This window comes from Chlorocebus sabaeus, chromosome 23 (genome assembly GCF_047675955.1).
Source record: "Chlorocebus sabaeus isolate Y175 chromosome 23, mChlSab1.0.hap1, whole genome shotgun sequence".
Lineage (NCBI taxonomy): Eukaryota > Metazoa > Chordata > Mammalia > Primates > Cercopithecidae > Chlorocebus > Chlorocebus sabaeus.
The window spans coordinates 66057274-66081096 of NC_132926.1; the positions used below are offsets into that span (position 1 = coordinate 66057274).

Here is a 23823-nt window from a genome sequence, read left to right on the forward strand (position 1 = left end):
TAGAGCCCCAAGGGTTTTTATATTCAAAATCAATTAGGTATTCGCTGAAATTATTTTTTACCATCTGGGCAAGAAGGAACAAGAGGCAAGGCTTAAAGCTATTTGTATAAAAAAGATTTTACTTTTTCTCAATATACATTTTAGAAAGACTGTCGCCTCCCACTCCAGATCTCATCTTGCACAATATGCATAAGACAGACTGCTCCTGGTTTGTGAAATAATTTTCAGAATAATTTACTGAGTTTCTGAATATTAAAAACTTAAGTATAAAATAAATCGACATTAACAGCTGCTTAATAGTGATAAAATATATTTTTATTTACTTTGTTGAGTCAGAGGGTTGTAAAAAAAATTATTGCTAAAGTAGATATCAGGCAAAAACAGAAAGGTGCTTTAGAAGTCCAGTTACCTTGGAGTTTATTTAAACTAAGAGAAAAAAGTCATAATGTTTTCATGCAATACATACTTGGTTCTTTAAATAACAATTGTGTGACAAATAGCAGAAGGAATTAAGGAATGCTGCACTTGTGATCCACACAAAACACCAACATTTTAGGTTGTACATAATTAAAGAAATATCTGAAACACTTTTTAAAACACTGTAGTAGCCAATACATAGAGGCATGCCGTAGGTGGGCACAGGAATGCAGTTTAGAAAAGAAAAAAAAAATCACATAGGAACTACTCAATTTCTTTAAAATCACTGAGCAAGAAAAGCAACATTGAACTTTCATACTGATTTTACACAACTTCTATACAGTACCTTGACTTAAATCCAAGAGCAAAAGTTAAGACTCTCCTCCTCTATTTTTGGTAAACAACTGCATGGTAAACTTAGATGACTCTTCCCCCTGGATTTTACCTGGGAGTGGCCTTTTTACATTTTTATTTAAAAGAGGGCAGGTTTGGCACTTTTATACTGATGTCACCAATGTTAATATTTCTTGGGATCTCAGGAAGATTCATATTCTTTACAGCTGATACAGCACGGGCTGGAGCTCCCGCTAAGCCAGCCTGTATACAGAAGCAAATAAAAGAAAAAGAAAATGTACAACTCAGGTGTAGCTCATCATAAAACACTTACAATGGAAGACAATGATAAAAGATTTTCATATAACAAGCTTAGGGACCAGATGGTAGTTTGAATTGGTATGGAATGGTTACTTTGAAATACTAATCTATAAAGAGAAAACAGTGACACATTAAAAAATACAGTGAACACATGCAATGATAACAATGTAAAGATTTAAATACAAATTAATGTGCACTACCACACAATATTCACACAATAAGACCTAAATCTTCACTTGTATCTTGATTTAACTGACATATAGCATGAAGCATGATTTACATTAGGTTCCTTATTAAATATCTCTTGCAACGATCATGATAGATTTTCTTTTGCTTTTAAAATGGCATTTATTATCAATATGTGCTGTGAAATAAAAATTGTAAGTAACAGATCGTGCTTGTTTAATTTCTTTTCTTAGGGATAAACCCTTAAAACATTTTAAAACAATAAAATTAGTTTTTTAAATTGTGGGGGCTCTTTTAAACTTTTCTAAGAAAGTTCTAGAACATTCAAAAAATAGGCTTTTAAGTAAAGCCTCAATCCAAAGAATATAGTTCTGCCTAAAGATGAAACTACAAGAAGAGGATCATTCCAACCCTTTGATGCATTAGTAAAAATGTAATGATTAAAAATGTTTTGTCATATAGCATAGATTGAGCAACATATATTCAGCTTACAGTTCACAAATTTAGAGAAAGAAGAGCATAAAAGCAAGAGGTAGTAAATATAAATAAATGAATTCTAAAATTTCCAGTAAGTACCATTAGTGCATAATACTTGGCTTTCCTATTAGTAGGAACATTTATAATTTGTGAAATAATTTTAAAAGAAAATATGCCTACAAATAAAAGAAAAATGCATGTATATCATTTTTCTCACCTACATTAACAGCCTTCATATTTAAGGTTTAATTTTTATGTCAATTACATTTCATTAATTTTTATTCAAGCTATATAATAAAGCAAAGTCAACAAAGACATCTGAGTTCAGTGGCATCATTTTGTACAAAAATAGACAACAAAAACGAATCTTCCACTTTGATTAGATTATATATAAGGCAATGTCCATCAAATTAGAAACACTAGCTTTAAGGTCCCTTTTCATAATTTTAGTTTTCTTTTCTTATGTAATCCTACCTTTGTTAATAAAAATAAAAATAATAATAAAGCTGTTACCTGAGAAAAATCTTGACTGATACAAAATAGGCCAGTGTAAACTATTTGCTAAATAAAGGATACAAACATTGTTAAGCAATGAAATAAAAGCCATGGATTATCAATTCAGAATTGGAAATAATAGAAAAATTAGTAGAATAGTATTAATAATAAGTATATTCTACACAGGCAATAAGGGTCATACAAATGAATAACTCCATACCCAACTAAATACTGAATAGGGCTGGAGAATTTTTATAATTTAATGGATGTTAGTTATTTTTGATGTACAACTAAAAATGTGATTGACCTCTATACTTATACCTACCTGAAGCAATGAAGTTTTTGTTATCCCCCCTTCCTTCCTGCTCCCCCAAAGATGTTGGAGATACAACTAAATAATAAATAAGGCAGCATGTATCATATTCGAAAGGGTCTTTAATTTCATCATTCCAAGTTAAAGGTCTAGCTACCAAAATTGAGAGTGGGTTGGGATCAAAGAAGAATCTAATTCAAAGAGGTTTACCATCTTTTGGCTTTGTTTTACCAGGAAGTATGCTGTCTACTAAGGAAGAAAAATTTACAAAATTGCAGATGTCCTGGAGGTAGTATCATTTTTTAGACAGGAGGATTTTGTAATTTTTCTAGTTAAAAGACCAATTTGCCACTATTTTTACTTTGGAATTTCCATAAAGAAGACAAATGATGAATTGACTATAGAAAAGTATTGACAAAATATTTGAGTATAAATATTTAAAAAGGCATGAATTATTAAGGGATTTTATTATTGCAAGAGAAATTCTGTGTATCTGTGTATTTTATTGGACACTATGGTTTACACTTATAAATAGTAAACATAATTTTTTTAGTATTAAATGTACATGAAGCTCTCTTTTCCATAATATCCTGTACCATGAACAGCTAAAGCAAAAAAAAAAAAAAAAAAAAAAAAAAAAAAAAATTAAAAAAATTAAAAAACACATCCTGTTAAATTTCATTAGACTGAGTTGTATCTTTGTGACCAAAGATGGTGTCGACTATTGGCTGCTAACAAGAATACATAAAGTCAATACAGCAATTGATTTAAATAGCATATTTGTGCTTAATATGTAAAACCAAAAGAAGTTTCTAAGTACAACAAACTACAATTCTTCTAAACATAAGCAGCAAGCCATAGACATGCAAAAGATGGGAACTATTCAGAACACGCAAATGAATTAGGAGAATCAAATTATTTCTCAAGCATGTTCAATACTTTTGTATAGTATGCCATGAATTTAAATGGTAGGAAATTTTAAAATTGTAATATGTACTTTAAGTTTTAATTAAACTAACATTTTAAGATAATTATTATGCAAAATATAAAATGTGAAGAAAATATGATAATGACAATTGATCAATAAGTAGATGTTTAAACCAGCTAGCAATGTTTATATATAAAAATTTAGGGCAAAAAAAAGACTTTATGTCACTCAGTCAACACCAGAATGGCTATAAAACAAATTTCATTTTCAGACATTCATGAAAGTGATGCCTGAAACATTTTTATTAAAACATAAAATGTAAAGTAATTTTCATTAGGGAATCAGTTTGCTGACACAGAGGTATGAAGTAATTTTCATCTTGATTAAGATATTTTTTTCTAGTAAGATACATTCAAAGCAACAAAGTAACTTTTACTAACACTTAACTTTTCAATGCTAAAACTTACAGAAATTAAGTTTACCTGACTTGTTAGCAGTACAGTAGTCCCCGCTTACCTGCAATTTCACTTTCCATGGTTTCATTTACCTGTGGTTAACTGTGGTCTGAAAATAGGTGTGTACAGTACAATATTGTGATAGAGAGAAGACTTACTCACATAACTTTTTTTTTTTTTTTTTTTTTAGAGACAGGGTCTGACTCTGTCACCCAGGGTGGAGTGAGTGATGCAATCATGGCTCACTGCAGCCTTGAACTCCTGGGCTCAAGTGATCTTCCCACCTGTCTCCTGAATAGTTAGAACTATAAGTGTGTCCCACCATGCCTAGTTAATGTAAAAAATATACATATCTTTTTGTAGAGACGGGGTCTCACTGTGTTGCCCAGACTGGCTCAAACTCCTGGCCTCAAGTAAATCTGCCTTGGCCCCTTAAAGTGTTGGTATTATAGGCGTGAGCCGGTGCACCTGGCCTCACATGACTTTTATTACATTATACTATTATAACTGTTCTCTTTCATTATTAGTTGTTAATCTCTTCGGGTGCCTATTTTAAAAATTAAATTTTATCGTATGTATGTATATGTATAGGAAAAAACATAGCATATATAAGGTTCAGTAGTATTCACAGTTTCAGGCATCCATTGAGTGTTTTGGAATGTATCCAACACAGATAAGGGGGGATTACTGTAAACACATTTTTAAACGTAAAAGTAAGATATTTCTGACAGTACAACATAGTTCTTAAAGATTTAAGATTATATAGTTGACACACAGCAGAAATAAAAAGAATGAAATTCTACTAGAGAAATAACTTGTTTCCGTCTATGTTATACTTGAGCACCACCATGGCAGGTAAAACTGCAGTGACTACACCAATAAAAACAAATATATGAATCCAAAGCAGTTAAGAATATGAACTGGATGAAAGAATGAAGTACAGTATATAAAAGAATGATCATGTTTTCTCTCCCATGAGATTAAATAAATTAACAGAATTAAGAGAAAGAAAACAAAATGAAGTCTGCAAATATACCAAAATGAGGCCAAACAGATAGAAGACTTATACAGACATACTCTTGGAAATTTCAAGCACTTGAATCACAAAGATAGTAATGGATGGATATGATTTGTTTTTGATTTTGTTTTTAAATTGCCAGACCCAAAAATAAACAAAATATGTGCAAGCAAAACTGAAAAAGCAGCATTACTAAAATATATTTCAAAGACCCTGAAAGCTCCCTTTTCTTCATGCAATAAACAATTGACTTTCTTGAAGGGAAAAGGAAAGTAATAATCTTGTTATTTATTTCATAAAATATCATCCTACCATCTTAAAATGTCTTTTTTTTTTTTCAAGTTTGAAATACAGCATAATAAGATGGTAGTTGGAACAATTTGTACATATTAAAACCTTTACCCACCCTTCCTGCTGGAAGTTGCTATATGCACATTCATAATTTTGACCTAACAGCAAAGTGAAAGAACACCAACATTAATAAACACAATATTAAATGGTTTCAGACTCAAAATCATTAACAAAATAATGGCAGATTTTGAAAGCATGTTTTTGAGCAAAAAAGACAATGTCAACAGTTTAAAAAATTTTTCAACATGAGGTAGAATAACTTTTAATCTGGGGATATATAATAGGCTTGTTCTTTGCTTTAATGGCAGTGCTTTAATATGGCAATTATAAACATTTAGATATGCTCATGACAATTCTCTAGTGAGCAATAACTATGGTGTTTTACAGTTTTAACAAAATTAGAATGTTCAAAAATCTAAAAAACCTTCCAAATTATTAGTCATTTTGTACGGATTATCTTCAATTATAGCTTTAATATCAAACGTAGGATTTGCCTGCATGAAAAAAAGAGAGCAGACTAATGACTTTCATGGATGTATTATTACTAGTTTTGACCATTACATGTAACCTCAAGGGTTCTCACCAAAATTTTTTAGAAGTACAAGACAAATGTGTATGTCAAGGTAGAGAGGCAGAACCAACTCATGAGCTGACCGTCCAACATCGGTATTAAAATACCGAGCCACTTTTCTTAGTCTCTACTCTTTGAAAACAGAAACTTGATTTTTTTTTTTTAAAAAAGGCCAATTAACAGTTCTAGTAATGAAAGTTAATAGACCAGGTGATTAGTGGTTCTTTGCTGGAAAATAGCAGTTTAACATAAATTATATACTGTAACACAGAAACTGGCAATAATTTTGCCCACTGGTGAGAATGAGACTACTATGTATTCTCTATATGAGGGACAAAATAACATGGATAGAGGGACCAAAAATGGTACCCCAGTTTTGTGATATAGCCCACAATCTCAAAATAAGATACTATAAAGCTACCTGTATGTTGCTACTTCCCAAACACATCCAGAGAGTAAGTAAAAATTTAGTGGCTAAAAGGCAATGCTTTGTGATATCACCACAATCATCAATTCTCAGTGATGTTTTTCTAATTAGTAAGGTGCATAATCTAACTTTGTAAGTTTACACATTTTTTTCTCCATAGGACTCAATAAATTACTTTTATTTTGAAATTTTCAATCAGAGACCTTATAAACATTTCTTTTTCTTACATGGTTTTACACAAAAGAGTTGCTCATCACCACATACATGGAACTTTTAAAAAAGTAATTAACACAGTTAATTTATGGTGTGAAAAAATATACAGGAAATATCAGAAGAAAAATTAGTTTTGTAAAACTAGAGGTCTATTAAAAACATTTCCAATATTTGCCAATATGCTTTGCAAAAATATTCAGGGTTTTTTAATCAATACTAACTAAAACATTAATGTATTTTTACTGATTCTGATTATGACATGTTTGGATGTCAGAAGGTTTGCTACAATGAAAACCCATTGTATTTTGGTCAATATATTTAATGCCATTTTTCGAGCATTCAAGTTTGAAATACAGTCAAGTTTTATAAGGTTTCTGATCTTATTTTCTGTTGGCCACTGTTAATATGCACCTGCAGGTCAAAACTGTAAAAGGAATTCTGTTAAGACTTTGGAACTGAAAACCATTTGAGGGGAAAAAGTACTATTTAACAGTCACTATTCTAAGCCTTCACTGCTTCCCATTTTGTATGCAAAACTCTGAAGGTTCAGCTTTTGGTTTTTAAATTCACAGCTTCCAAAACCCAGCAGGCAATTTTATGTTAGAATCCTAATTTAGAGATGGAAAAAAAACAAATCTGTGAGAGTTAAATTAAGATTGGTTCTGCTATATGATGCTCAAAATAAATTTTACGTTTTTATACACAAAGTAAATTGTCATTTCTGCAAATGCAATTTGTCAGTTAGATGACAATGTTTAAAAAAAATTTAAACTTTCCTTTTACAATGCAGGCAGACAAAACAGAACAAACATGACATCAATGATATACTAGTAAAATACACTAAGTCCAATAAAAGATGAAGAAACTACAAGGAGAAACTAGAATGGAAAATAGGCTACAGGGACTATATGGGTTTATTAACACAAAGAATTTTTGAGTCTGGCCTAAATAATTAATTGCCTTTGACATCATTTTGCTTTCCCTTTGTTATAGCACATATTTCTCAAAGTCAGCAATACCTTGTCTACCTGTCCTGTCTGGGAGACTGAAAGATAAAGGTCTGTAAGAGAGAAGAATGGAAAGAGCTAGAAAGATCAGGATGTTCGGGAAAAAAAAAGAGGACTGACTTTCAAAAAGTAGTGACTAAATTCAGACCCATTTATCCATCTTAAGAATAACATGAAATACATAAAAGCTAACAGATCTCCCCAACCCCACCCCTCTACCTCCACCCCCAGGGAGTCCTTTCATTCTTAGGCAGGTTCCTGAGTGCCTCTTATACTTGCCCCGAATCCCATCACCCTCCCAGCTTAAACCCTCCTCTCCCAATATTCCAATGTTACAGTAAACCATTTTTCTATCAAAACAGAACAGATGGAAATACATTCAGAGTATATCTTTGCTTCTCTCTTTCAGGATCTGGGAGAGCTTTGCTCTACCTGTCTAGGTATTGGGAATTAAATTGATTCACTTTTTTCCATTACCAGAAATGTACTAACTTTAGACCAACATAATAAAAGCTTTGATTTCTGACAAAGGCCTCTAGATAAATGCATGTTATGTTTCAAAAGCTGTGTTTTAATTATACCCAGAATGATTTTTAAAGATAAATGATGTTCCTAAAATATTACTTAAATGATGTAAAATATTGATAACCAGTTCTTTTCATCAATCATGACATTCTCGATTTTAAACGAGTCTTTTTTTGTGTTTGTTTTTGAGATGGAGTCTTACTCTGTCACCCAGGCTGGAGTGCAGCGGTGCAATCTCAGCTCACGGCAACCTCCGCCTTCCAGATTCGGGCGATTCTTGTGTCTCAGGCTCCAGAGTGACTGGGATTACAGGCAAGTGCCACCATGCCCGGATAATTTTTTTTTTTGTATTTTTAGTAGAGACGGGGTTTCACCATGTTTGCCAGGCTGGTCTCAAACTCCTGACCTCAGGTGATCTGCTTGCTTTGGCCTCCCAAAGTGCTGGGATTACCGGTGTGAGCCACTGCGCCCAGCCAAACAAGTCTTTAAGTTTATGCTTACATAATAAATTTTAACTGAAATTTAGTAAGAAGATTAGTAAAAGTTTACACTTTGCTTTCAAGTAATTTTGGATTATTCTGCAGAGTAATATCTCTGATAAATTTAACCAATTGAAGTAACATGGACATGAAACATATGAAAGCTTTTGACATTTCAATGTTTCTGGAATAAAGCTAGACATCGTTCAAACATACTTAAAATATATGAAAGCTACTGAAAAATTAGTCATCATACTTTTCAGTGCTGTTTTAAAAAGATGATCAGGACTAAATGGCCTCACTTTGATTTGAAATCCGATTTCATAACTAAAATATTAGCAGACATTACATGTATAGAAAATATATAATTTTGTGGTTTATCTCCAATCAAACTTAAAACATACTGTCTTGTAAAAGACAAAAAAAGGGAAACTAATTTGGTACCAGATAACAATTATGTATGATGCAAGATGATCAGGGAATGAAAAATAGAAGTAATCACCAGTATTCTAAACTATTTTAAATAGCATTATTTCTGTGAATGGATTTTAAGTTATAGTATTCTTATAACTACTTCCATTGAAATGTAAATTACATTTTACTGCTCTTTTAAATAAGAAAAATTGCCTCATTAACGAAGTTTTATTCAACAATCAAAAAGCAAATACCCATTATGCAATAATTACAGGTCCTTCATGACTTTCGTCAATATAGCACATTAACCCATTTATGTCAGAGGTTGCAAACTTTTTTTTGTGAAAAATCAGACCTTGGGGATGACCCTGAACAGTAGGATACAAATAACTCCCACAAGCTTAGCATTCCAATAACGGAACACTAGGCATAAATGTGTTAAGTAGCAGAAGAAAAAGAAGGACTACCACCAATGAAAAGGAGTTAAGTACCTGGAAAGGTGAAAATTCCAGACAACTGGTCATATTTTTATAGATGATTATACAGAATTCACAAATTACTAGATACTCATTCATTATACCAGTTATTAAAGGACTGCATAACTGTTTGTCCCTTGGCATTTAAAATCTATAACCATACAGTTTTGCAAAGCAATGTTTAACAAATGACACATATTTTAAGTTCTTTTAAAACTTTAAAAGCAATAGCTCAGGGTTTACAGTAACCTTTTCTTTACTAAATAATATATTGCAAGTCAGTTATACTAAATTAAATTATGAGTCTTTTTCCTTGTCCCAAAACAAAATTTTCTCTATTAACCTAATTTATGTTTTCCACTTTCAAAAGCCAATATTTTAAAAATTGGCTATAGGACAAACAAAATATATAGTTACTTAAGAGAATCTTAGCTCTAAATCACCATTATAAACTTCTCCTTTGGGAAACCAACAGGAATGGGAAATTGAGATAAAAATGCAAGACTATTTTATTTAAAAGAGAACATTGGAAAATGTTTTTACAAGAAAGCTTCAACTGTTTACATATTTCAAATTTATTCTTCATTCTGCGTTTTCTTCCATTAAAATGGGCACAGAATTGAGTTAAACTGATCCTTTAAAATGCCAACAAGATAAATTTTTCAGAACTCACCTGTTGTAAATTAATGCCAGTGTATTTTTAATACCTTGATGTTTTCATAGTAATATTTACTTTAAATCAACAGAACATCTGAGCTTAACACTAATAATTATAAATAAAGTTTGTTTTTTCCAATCTGAGTTATGACTGCAAATACCAAATGTAAGAGTATCCTCAAACCAGCTGGGTGGTGAATGAGAGATCAAAAAATTATTGATCTTTTTTTTTTTGAGATGAAGTTTCACTCTGTCGCCCAGGAGTGCAGCGACCTGATCTTGGCTCACTGCAACCTCCATCTCCAGGGTTCAAGTGATTCTTGTGCCTCAGCCTCCCGAGTAGCTGGGATTACAGGTGCACTCTACATGCCCAGCTAATTCTTTTTTTTTTTTGTAGAGACAGGGTTTCACCATGTTGGCCAGGCCAGTCTCGAACTCCTGACCTCAACTGATAAAACTACTGCTCTTTCTAAACCTCTGCTAGGGTAACAAACAACCCAAATAATGTGAACCCGGGCGGCTCAGCTACAGCACCTGCTACTGATATTCAGACTAGTGCTTGAGGGAAGAGTCACTAAAATTCTGAAGTAGGGTTTTTATACAATGCTAAAGTGCTGGTTGTTCCTCATTTATCCAATCTAAGGTTGAATCTAACAGCAGAAAGTTAGCTAAGTATAACAAACCAATCCTATAGAATGCAATAAAAACCACGGATATATATGTACCAATGTCTAAAATATGTGACTTAACTAACTTGTCAGTAAAATCTTAGGGAAAGATCTAGAATTAAAAGATTAAGGTATTGAATTTCTTTTTTGAATGTGAACTCAAACATGCTAGGCATTTATTTATAACTTGAAACATTACTTACTTCCTTATAAGAATTCCATTTCCTGTCCCTGCCCTTTCCAGAAGTAGTTTTGTAACACAAAATTTATATATCTTTAAAATATTAGTTCTAAGACTTCCTTGATAATTACTGACGTTTTACAAACCAAATATTAGATTCCATTATTCAGATAATTCTTTTAAGCAATAAGATTTGGAATTGTGCTTATTACCCAAGGCAGCTATGACTGTGGCTAAAAGAAGAATACACAAAGCTGTTTGGTAGATAATAGTCACAGAACCTTTAGCATACTAATATGTGTATATTCAATTTTTTAAAAACTGAATAAGCATAACGGCTGAACCTAAAGGGTGATACTGAAGGACAAACAGTGAAAGCTACAAATCATGCGTAATCTGTCATCATGCTTAGAACCTTTCTTAACTATAGCATTTTCCATTCTTACCTCAGATTTTTCCAGCTTATTTTGTGCATCAATTTGTGTAACAATCTCATTCATGTTTGTCTCCAATACCATTCCCCCCATCACCATTTCTGCAAGAATATTGTGAACCTAAAGGAAATAAAAGAACATATACCCATAAAGAAAACTGACTAAAAAGAAGTTTCATGATTCACTTTTTGTTTCAAATACCACTTCATCTATATTAAATGTATGAGTGGTAAAAACAACTTGGAGTAAGGGCTCATAATCCACTTTCATCACTACTGTGAAGTCCTAGGCAGTTATATAACCCCCTTAAGTTAATAGGCTATAAAACATTAAGTTAATGAGCTTAATAGGCTATAAAACAAAAACAATAGTACTAGCTTCATAGGACTGATGAAAGGAATAAGGTAATCCAACGCAGTACTCAAAACAAAGTAAATGACTAGTAAATATTAACTACCATTCTTATTCTTATTATGTCAAGTTTAATACTAAAATATGATTTATAAGGGTCTTTTATGCCAGATTCTTAGCCAACAATAATTAGGTTGTTATTTTACTCATTGTACTTAATGAAGCAATGTAGTACAGTACTTCTAACAGGCTCTAGATTGGAAAAAGGTAGAATTTTTAAAATTGTGGGTACTTTAATAGTGCTTTTACCCCCAAATCCTCTACACATGTAATACTCAGATTTCTCTCATAAATACATCTTATAATGACTAAAAATGGTGTCTTCCATTGGGAAGTAAAAATATAACTTCATGTCTTTTCATAAGGTATTATTGGATCAAAGAAATCAACAATTCAGAGCTGAATTACATTTCACAGAAGAATCTACTCTGCTATATATATATATTTTTAAATAATGTGGTAAGGTTAGAAACGGAGACTCCAAAATTAGATAAGCATGAATACTGACTCTACCACTTATTACTTGTAGCCCTTGAGCAGTTACTTCAGCTCTCTGAGTCTGTTACCTTATTTACAAAATAGAGACAGCAATAATATAGGCACCTCATAGAATTACCATAACAATTACATAAATAATTCATGTAAGTGCTTAGCATAGAACTACTAAGTATTATAAGGTAATTTATTTTTTTTCAACGAATTCTTTTTAGGTATTAAATATATATTATTTGATTTAAATTTCTTTGTAAGATTTCATGCAAATTTATTCATAATTTTAAAAATATCCCTGGAGGCTGGGTATGGTGGCTCACACCTGTAATCCCAACACTTTGGGAGTATGAGGTGGACAGATCACTGGCAATATGATAAAACCCTGTCTTTACAAAAAATGCAGAAAATTAACCAGGCATAGTGCCTCACGTCTGTACTTCCAGTTACTCGGAAGGCTGACCCAGGAGGACTGCCTGAGCCTGGGAAGCAGAGGGTGCAATGAGCCAAAATCACAGTACTGCCCTCTAGCCTGGGCAACAGAGTGAGACCCTGTCTCAAAAAAAAAAAAAAAAAATCATTATTTACTACTTTTCATTTTGGAAATATGGATACCTCATGCACAAATTATGAAGACAAATTTATATAAATTACTTTTTCTAGCCAACCAAACCAAACCAGACATCACAGTGTTTTGAAAACTACTGTAACTTAAAAAAAAAAAAGTAGAATATAGGCAAATGACTAAAAGTTCACACAGAAACTTATGTATGAACAATAGTCTCTACCACACTCTGCATGCGTTATTAGGTCCCTTCATCCAAAGCTAATCAGTCAGCTATATCTTAGGTATCCTAGAAAACTTGCTGTGCACATACTTGTTTTACATGTGTATATGCATATCTAATTTACACAAATGAGAACATATTATATACATTAATTTTTGCAGTTCTGCAAGAAAATAAAGAATTGAAAGTTAGAGTCAGGAAAGAATGAGAAATTAAGTTAGGAAAACCATAAAAGAGACTGGTGACAAATGAAACTGTATTGGTAAGAGCAAACGAACAAAAATATAAAAATTTAAAACAGTGAATCAACATTAACTATTAGACATATATTTGTATAATGAGATCTCTCACTGATCTCTGTCAGAGAAGCAAGTTGCAAATATGGAAAATGAGAAAGCCAGAAGAAATTCTATAGTATTGTACTAGATTCTGAGGTATTAAGAAGTGGTCAATGATTTTTAATATACATATCAAGATCTAGAAACAGCTGTGTGTGTATACACACATCTATTTCCCAGTTCAGTTCACTAAGAACCAGGAGTCACGTCACCCCAGCAACAATGAGCACACACAGTGCCCAAATCGTCATTTCTAAACATCATTCTCCTCTGAAAGAAGCCAGGGTTCCTTGGAGAAATGGTTGACTTGAGGGCTGGAGCAGAAAATATATAAGATGCTCTGTTCATTGAAAAGGCCAAGAAACAATGAGCAGCTTCATAATTATGAGCACCTCTAGACTGTGGTTACTATATATTATCTCCAACACAAAGGCATCAGGGCTCCTAGAAAGATGGGCAACTTGAACATAAAAGAAAATAATGTCTGCAATTGACTTAAACAAATCAAATACATTAAAATTTTTATGTCATAGGACACTAAAAAACTTAAATGATCTTTTTTGGTGGATATTAGAAAAGCAACCAGTTATGAAAATTGGTAAATATAAAAAAAAAAACCACTCTAGAATTTATCTGGCCTTTCCTATATAAACTGTGCCTTTTATTTAAACACATCTTTGTCTTCAATGAATTATTTCATTCAATGTACTTTTAGTGTATTGAATATTATTTCTACCTTTAATTATACTTTCTCTTTTCTCCCAATGTTTGTTAGTTTGATCTAATTTTATTACACTATTCTCTTCCTTTTAAATATGAGACTCTACTGTGCTTATACATCCCATTAATAAATATCTCTCCCTCTTAAATGACTTTGTTATTATTTATAAAACAAATATCAAGTCTTTCTAGATCACTGAGACCTTGTTTTCCTACTAAAATACTTTAATTCTTCCTCATTCTTTTTTCTCTCAATTGGATATGACCCTCCAAGTACTTGTATAATACATGTTAAATGCATCCTTCAAAGTCTCTTATCTTCTTCATGTTTTCCATCTTTCAGTCTTATGCTTTGAGATTATTTCCTACACTTGATCTTCTACCTTTAATTCAAGCCTCAATTGTGACCACCGTCTTTAAAACTTTTCAGTCTGAAAAACTCTTTTCAAGCCCAAGAAGACTTTTCCAAATCTTAAGTACTTTTTAAATCATTTTAAAATTTCAAGTGAGAGGCCAGGTGGTGGCTCACACCTGCAATCCCAATGCTTTGGGAGGCCAAGGCAGGAGGATCACTTGAGGCCAGGAGTTCAAGACCAGCCTGGGCAACACAGCAAGACCCCAACCATACCAAAATAAATAAATTTTAAAATAATAAAATTTCAAGTGTTCCTCTATCTTCTCCAGTAGTTCTTTTCCATGGAGCATAATTTCTGATTGTTCAATGTGTCCATCTTTCTTGTTCAGATGGCAGTGCTTTTTTTCCTATTGGTTTACTGTGCTCAGGGCTGGCCTCCAAGATGTTATTAATCACTAGCTCCTTTATTTGGTGAAAGTAAAAGGAGTCTCTCATTCTGTGCCTGTGGTTAAAGACCAGGCTATCAAAATCCTCAAGAGGGACCAGGTTGGAGGAAAACACTCTGCTCTTAAGTCTTCATTCTCTCAGCCTCAAGGGTAGGAAAGACACTTGGGCCTCCAATCAGATCTCTACACTAATCACTTGTGGAGGCAAGTGGGGGAATGCAGAGAGGAGAACAGAGTATATTAATAGCTGTCATTATCAAAGTCATACATCCTCCAAATCAAGCCCTTTAGCTGTCTCATTTTGCCTTGGATTTGGATGCTTTGTTCCAATACGGGCAACAACAAGGGGCCACCCAATTGAAGTCACACTATATAGGAAATGGGCAGATAACTCAGGAGCTGCTCCCAGCAAATCCACAATAAATATGTAGTCTAAGTAAGAAACATACTGAATTATTCATATTTTAGGATTTTAGGGGTAATAACCACAGCATAACTTAGCTGTACATGATAATGGGTCTGACTCCATTTTTGATGTTTCTCTGCTCACAGCCTTCAAGTTCTACTAGTCCCCATTCCTCTTCTGCCTTATATCTGGGCAAGCTGTTAAGAAGGTCTGGGTACTCCTTCCTTTACACTAGTGGAAAGTTCAGACTAGCTGAGACCTGGCCCACATGCAGAAATCTTCACCCCATTCCCACCACTAAACCACCAGAAAACCCAAGCCCGGTGTTGTTTTCTGCTTTCTCCGGAAAGCCTCATTATGTGAGTAATAAATCTTTTCCAATCCTCTTGGGGCACCTGTGACATTGTTAGTCTCTATATCCAAACCAATTGTGAGTAGGGGCGGGTCTGTCCCACTACTTCAGGGTGACCACACTAGCCTATGTGATTGATACAGCTATAGCATGTAAAGATTTATAAAAAGAAACTGGTAACAACCACGATAAAAGAAAATGTGTGACAGTGGTTTACAGGTTGGACGGCTGGCCCCAAGGAAACTGTTGTATTTGAGGCTAGGAAGTTACTGATGCATGTCTGTAGTGGCAAAATATTTGGTACAATTATCATCTGTGATACCTTGAAAAGCAGATAAATTTACTCAATGAAAACTTTTTTTCTGACATAGAAACTAACAATGTTCTGGATAGTGGCAGCTCTGTTACCATGGATCATTTGTGGAATACGATAAAAATACTGCGTGAATAGGAAATAACCCTTTTTTGTTTCACGGGGTTAACATTTTCATGTTTGTTACTGCAGCATAAATTAACTCATCCTGACTGATAACAGAAGGGGTATTCTCTACAACTTTCTCTTTTCATCTACTCAGTTGTGACCCAGAAGCAGTCTGAGGGTTGTGTGTAAACCTCTCTGGGTCTTGCCTTTAAGAAAATGTGAGCCGTGACTGGGCGTGGTGGCTCACGCCTTGGGAGCCACCACTTTGGGAGGCTGAGGCGGGTGGCTCACGAGGTCAGGAGATCAAGACCAACCTGACTAACACTGTGAAATCCCACCTCTACTAAAAAAAATACAAAAAAATTAGCCAGGTGTGGTGGTGGGTGCCTGTAGTCCCAGCTACTCGGGAGGCTGAGGCAGGAGAATGGCGTGAACCTGAGAGGCAGAGCTTGCAGTGAGCCGAGATCACGCCACTGCACTCCAACCTGGGCGACAGAGAGAGAATCCGTCTCAAAAAAAAAAAAAAAAAAGAAAATGTGAGCTGAGTCACTCAGAAGATTCCTACTGCTGGAAGGTCCAGAGCAGCTTAAAAGTTGAAATTTAAAAATAAATATATATTTTTTAAGTTGAAAATAATTTTCATCAAAGGGCTGAAAGCAAAGTTAGCATTGTCTTGGAGAACAGGAAGGAAATACTTATTTGATCTCTGACTCTTGGTATCCCAAAACTTTTGTCTCCTTGCCTTGAAAAAATAAAACAAGATCTTAGCCCAGAGAAAAGAGAGACAGTTAATTTTGGCAGGTTCTAAAATAGTGATATAGTGTTGTGTAAAATGAACAGGCTACACAAAATACATATTGTATGATTCCATCTTTACTGTTTTAAAGATGCATTTGTTTAAAGATTATTTGTTTTAAAGATGTAAAATCAAGAACTATACATATTCTAAAATGTTAACACTAGGCAATCTCTGGGATAGGGATGATTTTCACATATTTTTCTCATCTGTATTTTCTGATTTTTCTAAAATGAATGCATACTAATGAGAAATAGAAGTTTTAAAAACATTTTGTATCATGTATGGAAGTTGCAGATGAGTACAGCTTAATTTTCTTCGAAATTTTTATTCTCTTTCTCTAGTAAAAAAATACAAGAACCTTACTCTTACCACATTTCACAAGAGAGTCCTCAATTTTCTTAAAAGATGGTAAATGTGTTTATATAAGCTAATGATGACCTCTCAGCAGTCATTTTAAAACACAGCTTTCTAAAAATTTTAATCACGTATCAAAACACAAATTTTTTTCTTTTTTGAGACAGGGTCTCACTCCGTCACCCAGGCTGAAGTTCAGTGGCACAATCATGGCTCACTGCAGCCTCAACCTCCCTGGGCTCAGGTGATCCTCCCTCCTTAGCCTCCCAACCAGCTAGCACTACAGATGCATAACACCACACCTGGCTAATTTTTGTATTTTTTGTAGAGACTGGGTTTTGCCATTTTGCCCAGGATGGCCTTAAACTCCTGGGCTCAAGCAATCCTCCGACCTCAGCCTCCCAAAGTACTGGGATTACAGACATGAGCACTAGCACCTGGTCTTCAAAACAGAATTTTGAGTATTGTGAACCCTAACGACTAAAAATAACAAGTCTTTGTAAGTGTGAAAAAGCATTAGACATAGTAATTAGAGAAAAACAGCAGAACACTAAAAACAGACTCATAAACATATCATGTTTAAGTACTCTGTCCAAAGTGAATTAATTTATAAAATCAAATCACTTGGTAAATGAGAGATATGATCTAGAATATTGGCTAAAGAGAAAAGTATTTTTTTGACATTCACAAATAATGAAATTCATGCCTTGTACTTTGATTGTGATGCTGGTTACATGTACTATACACACCTGTCAAATCTTAGTTTTGTAAGCTTAACCCTGTTGACTTTTAACACCTGTAAATTATGCCTGAATAAAGCCAATTTTTAAAAATCACACTGCATTTTTTTTTTGCTAAAATTTTCAGACTATCTTATTCAATAGTTGAATCACTCATAAAGAATCTCTTAGATTATACAAACTTAATACAGAATAAAATCTGCACATAGTGCAAGTGGAATCTCTTCCTCCTAAGTTCCGTATCACAAATATCAACCAATACTGGTAGAAATCTGTCATTCTTTCTCTTACCTCCAGCTTTCAATAAGCCATCAAATCCTATCACTTCTACCTTCTCCCAAACCTCATCTTAGTGTCTTACCTTCTTTCAAACCTCATGGTAGTGTCTTAGTCATTTCTTTCTGGACTACTGCAATAAACTCTTAATTGACTTCCCTGTGTTTAATTTCTCAACCTATCAATCCAATCTCCATAACACAAGAAAAAATCATTCTATCAAAAAAATATACAAACAAAGCAATAATAATGTCAGTAAAAACCTGTTTAAAAACATTAAATTGCCTCACAATAAAGTTCAAAGTCATGGCATTAATGGTTCTTTTAAATTAGCCCTGTTGATCAATATCAGTCCCTCCTCACAAAAAGGCCTATATTTTGTATCTCTGCCAGTAGGACCATCCTCTCCTTTTCTATGTATGAAATATCTACTAATCCCTTAAAAATCCAGTTTAAATGTAATTTCCTCCCTTCACAGTCTCCTAGGGAGAGGTAAGTGGTTCAGCTGTGTCCCCATTAACATCCTGTACATACTATTATTATTTGTTAATGCCATTGTTTCCGCCCTTAGATGTGAACTCCTCTAAGGAAGGATCTGAATCTTCTCCACCAACCATAAAGCCTGGCTCACAGTAAAAACAATTTATGAACTGAATAATAAAAGAATAAAATAAAAGAAAAAAATAGAATTATTCATTAAAGCCACTTTTGCTATGACAATTATAAGTTAATGTTTTTTTTAAAAAGCTTAGATGTGACAATAGAAATAGTACCTTGTCTACATGGAAAATCAAATCCAGTTCACAGACATTTTCAAAACATTTGTCTAATGTTTCCACAAATACCTATGGAAAAAGAAAAAAGGTTTTGAGACTGTTTAAATTTATTCAAACCTGTTATCTATACAGAAGGCAATTCTTAATTATGAACTAAAATTTTGCATTATACATTTATCTTTTTCAAACTAAAAATTGTATTAAATGTAAAAAAAGTAAAAAAAGAATAGAGTCCTAAAAATACCAAGTTTAACTACAGATAAACTACTTTTCAATACGTAAGTATAGAAAACAAAATAAACTTTTTTTGAAAATCACTAAAACTAGAAAGTCTTAGCACCACTTCTTACAAAATCACTTAAAAATACTCAACTAAGTCTCCTTATTTTGACGTGAGTGGGGGAAGAAAGCTCATTAGGAAATATCTATCAAGAGAGGTGAGGCACAGTCCAACTCCCTACTATATCTAATGTAGCCAGTAACTTTTAATTATCAAATCAGTATAAAAGACCACTAAAAACTACCTATGGAAAAAGCACAGACCTTGGAATCAGACTTACCTGGGTACAAACTCTAAACTGAGTAACTTGTATGACATCGTGTGGAAAAGAGTCATCTCAACAAGCTTGCATTGTTTAAACTCTGCACATTCCCATAAATGGACTGTTTTCAGGACCAGCCCTTGGCCAGCTCCTGAGAACTAAGCTCCGACCTTTCAGAAAGTTGTCCGATTAGAGTGTTTTTGCGTGCTGGAGGTCTTGGGCCATGCTGTACCAGTATGAGCAGGTACTTTATGTTAATAATGTTGATTTACAGTGAATATAAGCTTTTTCTCTGGGGATCTGAAGCTTAAGTAGCCAAGGTCAGTCATGCAGGCATGACATACCCATGTGACTGACCCCCAGGGTAAACTTCCCTGGTTGGGAATATTCTGTACACATTATCACATATTTTGGGGGAAATTAAACATGTCCTGTGTAACTCCAGTAGAAAGGAACACCTGACAGCTTGCAACTGGAGTCTTCCAGACTTCATCCCATGTGCCTTTGCTGACTTTACTCTGTATCCTTTCACTATAATAAACCATAGCATGAATATAGCAACTTCTGAGTCCAGTGCATCCTAGTAAATGATTGAGATGGTCTTGATGATCCCTGATGCAAACCTTCAAAAATCAGTCTCTTAAATTCCACACTGCATAGTTGTCACCAACTATTCTATTCCCATTTCTATTCTCACCACCCCTTTCAGTGGTAATTTCAGATAAAGTGACCATACAATTTATCATCCCAAATGGGGTAGTATTAAAAGTAAAAAGAAACAGCTATTAATACTAAATTACATAATAGGATGCAATATTATCATAATGTAATAATAGCCTGGAACAACAGCTATAAACCAGGACTATCCCTAGTTTATTGAAATGAATAGTCATCCCAGTATTCACAGGTGATCCTATGGGGAAAGGAGTAAAATGTAAACAAGAGGCTTCTTGCTATAGTTGCTCCTATGTAGGGCACCTTTCTACACATCCACAATCCAAGGTTCCTTCCTGGCATCAATGTTAGATGGCTAAGTGGACATGTAACTACAGTTCATCCTTGAACAACATAGCGTTTGGGACTCCAACCATCCAGGCAGCTGAAAATTCATGCATAACTTTGAATTCCCCAAATCTACTAATAGTTTACTGTTGATGGAAGCCTTACCAATGACATAGTTAATTAACACATATTTCATATTTCACAAAATATGTGAAATAACGTTTTCATGCCTTCATGAAATTTCCCAAAAATTTCCTTTTCTTGCTGTTCAACGGTCTGTATGCTGGATCCACTTATCTTGAAATGGAAAGCAACCACAGCTGCAGATCTCAATCTAAGGTACATATCAAGTGATTCAACTTTTGCTGGTAATGTCATGACATTCTCTGCTTCTTGGGGGCACTTCTACCATCACTAGTGGCACTTGGTATGGGAGTTACCATGGTGTTATTCAAGGATTACGATATTGAGTAAACATGATGAAAAATACGTAAGAACCAGGAGAGATTACTTTTTGCTCATGGGGACATAGCAATTAGCAGGACATAGCAATTTAAGCAGATACTCAAAACACTTGACCTCACCACAAGGAGGTGACAACAAAATTATTATAGTTAATATATACAGTTAATTTTGTCTAGCTATAATTTATTTTAATTTCTGTGGGTACACAGTAGGTATACACATCTGTGGGGTACATGAAATGTTTTGATACAGGCATGCAATGCACAATAATCACTTCAAAGGAAATGGGGTATCCATTCCCTCAAGCATTTATCCTTTGTGCTACAAACAATCCAATTATACATTTTTACTTATTTTTGAATGTACAATTCAATGGTCATTGACTATAATCACCATAATGAGCTATCAAATAGTAGGTCTTATTCATTCTATTTTTTTGTATCCATTAATCATCTCCACCTTTCTCCAGCCCCCCACTACCCTTCCAAGTCTCTCGTAACCATCCTTCTACTCTCTATGTCCATGACTTCAATTGTTTTGATTTTTAGATCCTAAAATTAAGTAAGAACATATGATATTTGTCTTTCTGTGTCTGGCTTCTTTCACTTAACATAATGATCTCCAGTTCTATCCATCCATGTTGTTGCAAATGACAACATCATTCTTTTTGCTAGTACTCCATTGTGTATATGTACTGCATTTTCTTTATCTATTATTCATCTGCTGATGAACACTTAGGTTGCTTCCAAATCTTGGATATTCTACACAGAGCTGCAACAAATATGGGAGTGCAGACATCTCTTTGATATACTGATTTCTTTTCTTTTGAATATATACCCAGCAGTGAGCTGGATCCTATGGTAGCTCTATTTTTAGTTTTTTGAGGAACCTCCAAACTGCTCCCCATGGTGGTTGTGCTAATTTACGTTCTCACCAAGTGTACAAGGGTTCCCTTTTCTCCACAACCTTGCCAGCATGTATTATTGCCTGACTTTGCATATAAGACATTTTAACTGGGATGAGATGATATCTCACTGCAGTTTTGATTTACATTTCTCTGATGATCAATGATGTTAAGCACCTTTTCACGTGCCTGTTTGGCATTTGTATGTCTTCTTTTGAGAAATGTCTATTCAAATCTTTTGCCCATTTTTTGGTTGAATTATTAAGGTGCATGCAAATCTGAAATCCAGTGGGGGAGTCAAATCTTAAAGCTCCAAAATCATCTCCTTTGACTCCATATCTCACATCCAGGTCACACTGACGCAAGAAGTGGGCTCCCACAGCCTTGGGCAGCTCCAATCCTGTGGCTTTGCAGGGTACAGCCTCCCTCCTGGCTGCTTTCACAGGCTGGTGTTGAGCGTCTATGGCTTTTCCAGGCACACAGTGCAAGCTGTCAGTGGATCTATCATTCTGGGGTCTGGAGGATGATGGCCCTCTTCTCACAGCTCCATGAGGCAGTGCCCCAGTACGGACTCTGCGTGGTGGCTCTGACCCCACATTTCCCTTCCACACTGCCCTAGCAGAGGTTCTCCATGAGGGTCCCACCCATCTGTATCCTTTGTAATATTCTTTATAATAAGTGGGTAAATGTGTTTCCCTGAGTTCTGTAAAGTGCTCTGGGAAATTAATCGAACTGAGGAGGGGGGTCACAAGAATCCCAATTTACCATCACTCAATCAGAAGTACAGGTCACAACCTACTACTTGCAACTGGCATCTGAAGTGGGGGCAGCCTTGTGGGACTGTGTCATGGGATCTGATACTATCCCCATGTAGACACTGTCAGCACTGAATTATAGGACACCCAGCAGGAGAACTGCTTGGTGTGTCGGGAACAAACTCCCACACATCTGGTGTCAGATGTATTGTATTGAGTGACTGTGGGGGTAGAGGCGAAAAACCATCTTGCATTTTCCTTTTACAACAGGTCAGCCACAAGTGAGATTTTAGTTTAATTTTTTGGTAGGTAAAAAATTAGTATCATTTAGTATCCACCCAAACTCCCAACTTTATTTATTTCTCCTCAAGGCCCTGGTGACACGGTACCTGAAATGACTTTATTCATTCTAACTAATTCAGATACATTTTTCCTCTTTGATACAACAGACTCCTGTTATGAGGACTGAATGGGGTAACGCTGCTTGAACACAGAGTAAGCAATGAACAAATATTAACTTTTTGGAGCAAGTAATAATAGGAGTGAAAAGAGGAAAATTCTTGCTGTTACCAGGGCAGCCCTCATGAAATAGTTGGGAAAGTTCTTTTTCTTACTGTTTTGCTTTAGACCCCTATTAATAGGCATTGCTTAAAGAAACTAGACAGCCTGGGATAATACCAGGGCTCCGGAAACAACTCAAGGTACTGGTGACATTTCTATTGAGAAAGAAGAAAATATTTACTTTGAAAATAGTCTTTAACTTAGAAATCATTTGAATACCTATTTAGAAAATCATAGTTAAAAGTTATGGAAAATAAAGCCATTTAAGTTCTACCCCCTGCTTAAATTTTTACTTAAGTATAACATACACATAGAAAAGTACAAAAATCATAACATATAACATAAATTTTCTGTATAATCAACACTCAAATCATGTTTTAACATTACTAGCATTATAGAAGCCTTCTCAGAGTCCATCAGTCACTATCAACCATCAAAGGTAAACAATACCCTACTTTCTAACACTATGACTACATTTTATCTATGTCTGAACCATATTAAAATGAGATCATAGGATATATGCTCTTTTGTGAGTGGCTTCTTCATTGTTTTCTTTGTGAGATTTATTCAGGTTACT

General features: G+C 34.2%; 1 protein-coding gene across 2 annotated transcripts in view; it reads right to left on the minus strand.

The window, feature by feature from the left end:
- Nucleotides 1-293: 293 nt before the first annotated feature.
- Nucleotides 294-23823, minus strand: part of AP3S1 (adaptor related protein complex 3 subunit sigma 1) — a 70511-nt gene continuing 46981 nt past the window's right edge. The window contains exons 4-6 of one of the 2 annotated variants that reach the window (XM_008014190.3): nucleotides 19015-19086; nucleotides 11359-11466; nucleotides 294-1014 (exon numbers count right to left, since the gene is read on the minus strand). In XM_008014190.3, the coding sequence (XP_008012381.1) occupies nucleotides 886-1014; nucleotides 11359-11466; nucleotides 19015-19086 (309 nt within the window). In that variant the 3' untranslated portion in view covers nucleotides 294-885. The remainder of the gene's footprint in view (nucleotides 1015-11358; nucleotides 11467-19014; nucleotides 19087-23823) is intronic. The other variant, XM_008014191.3, reaches the window with a different exon arrangement.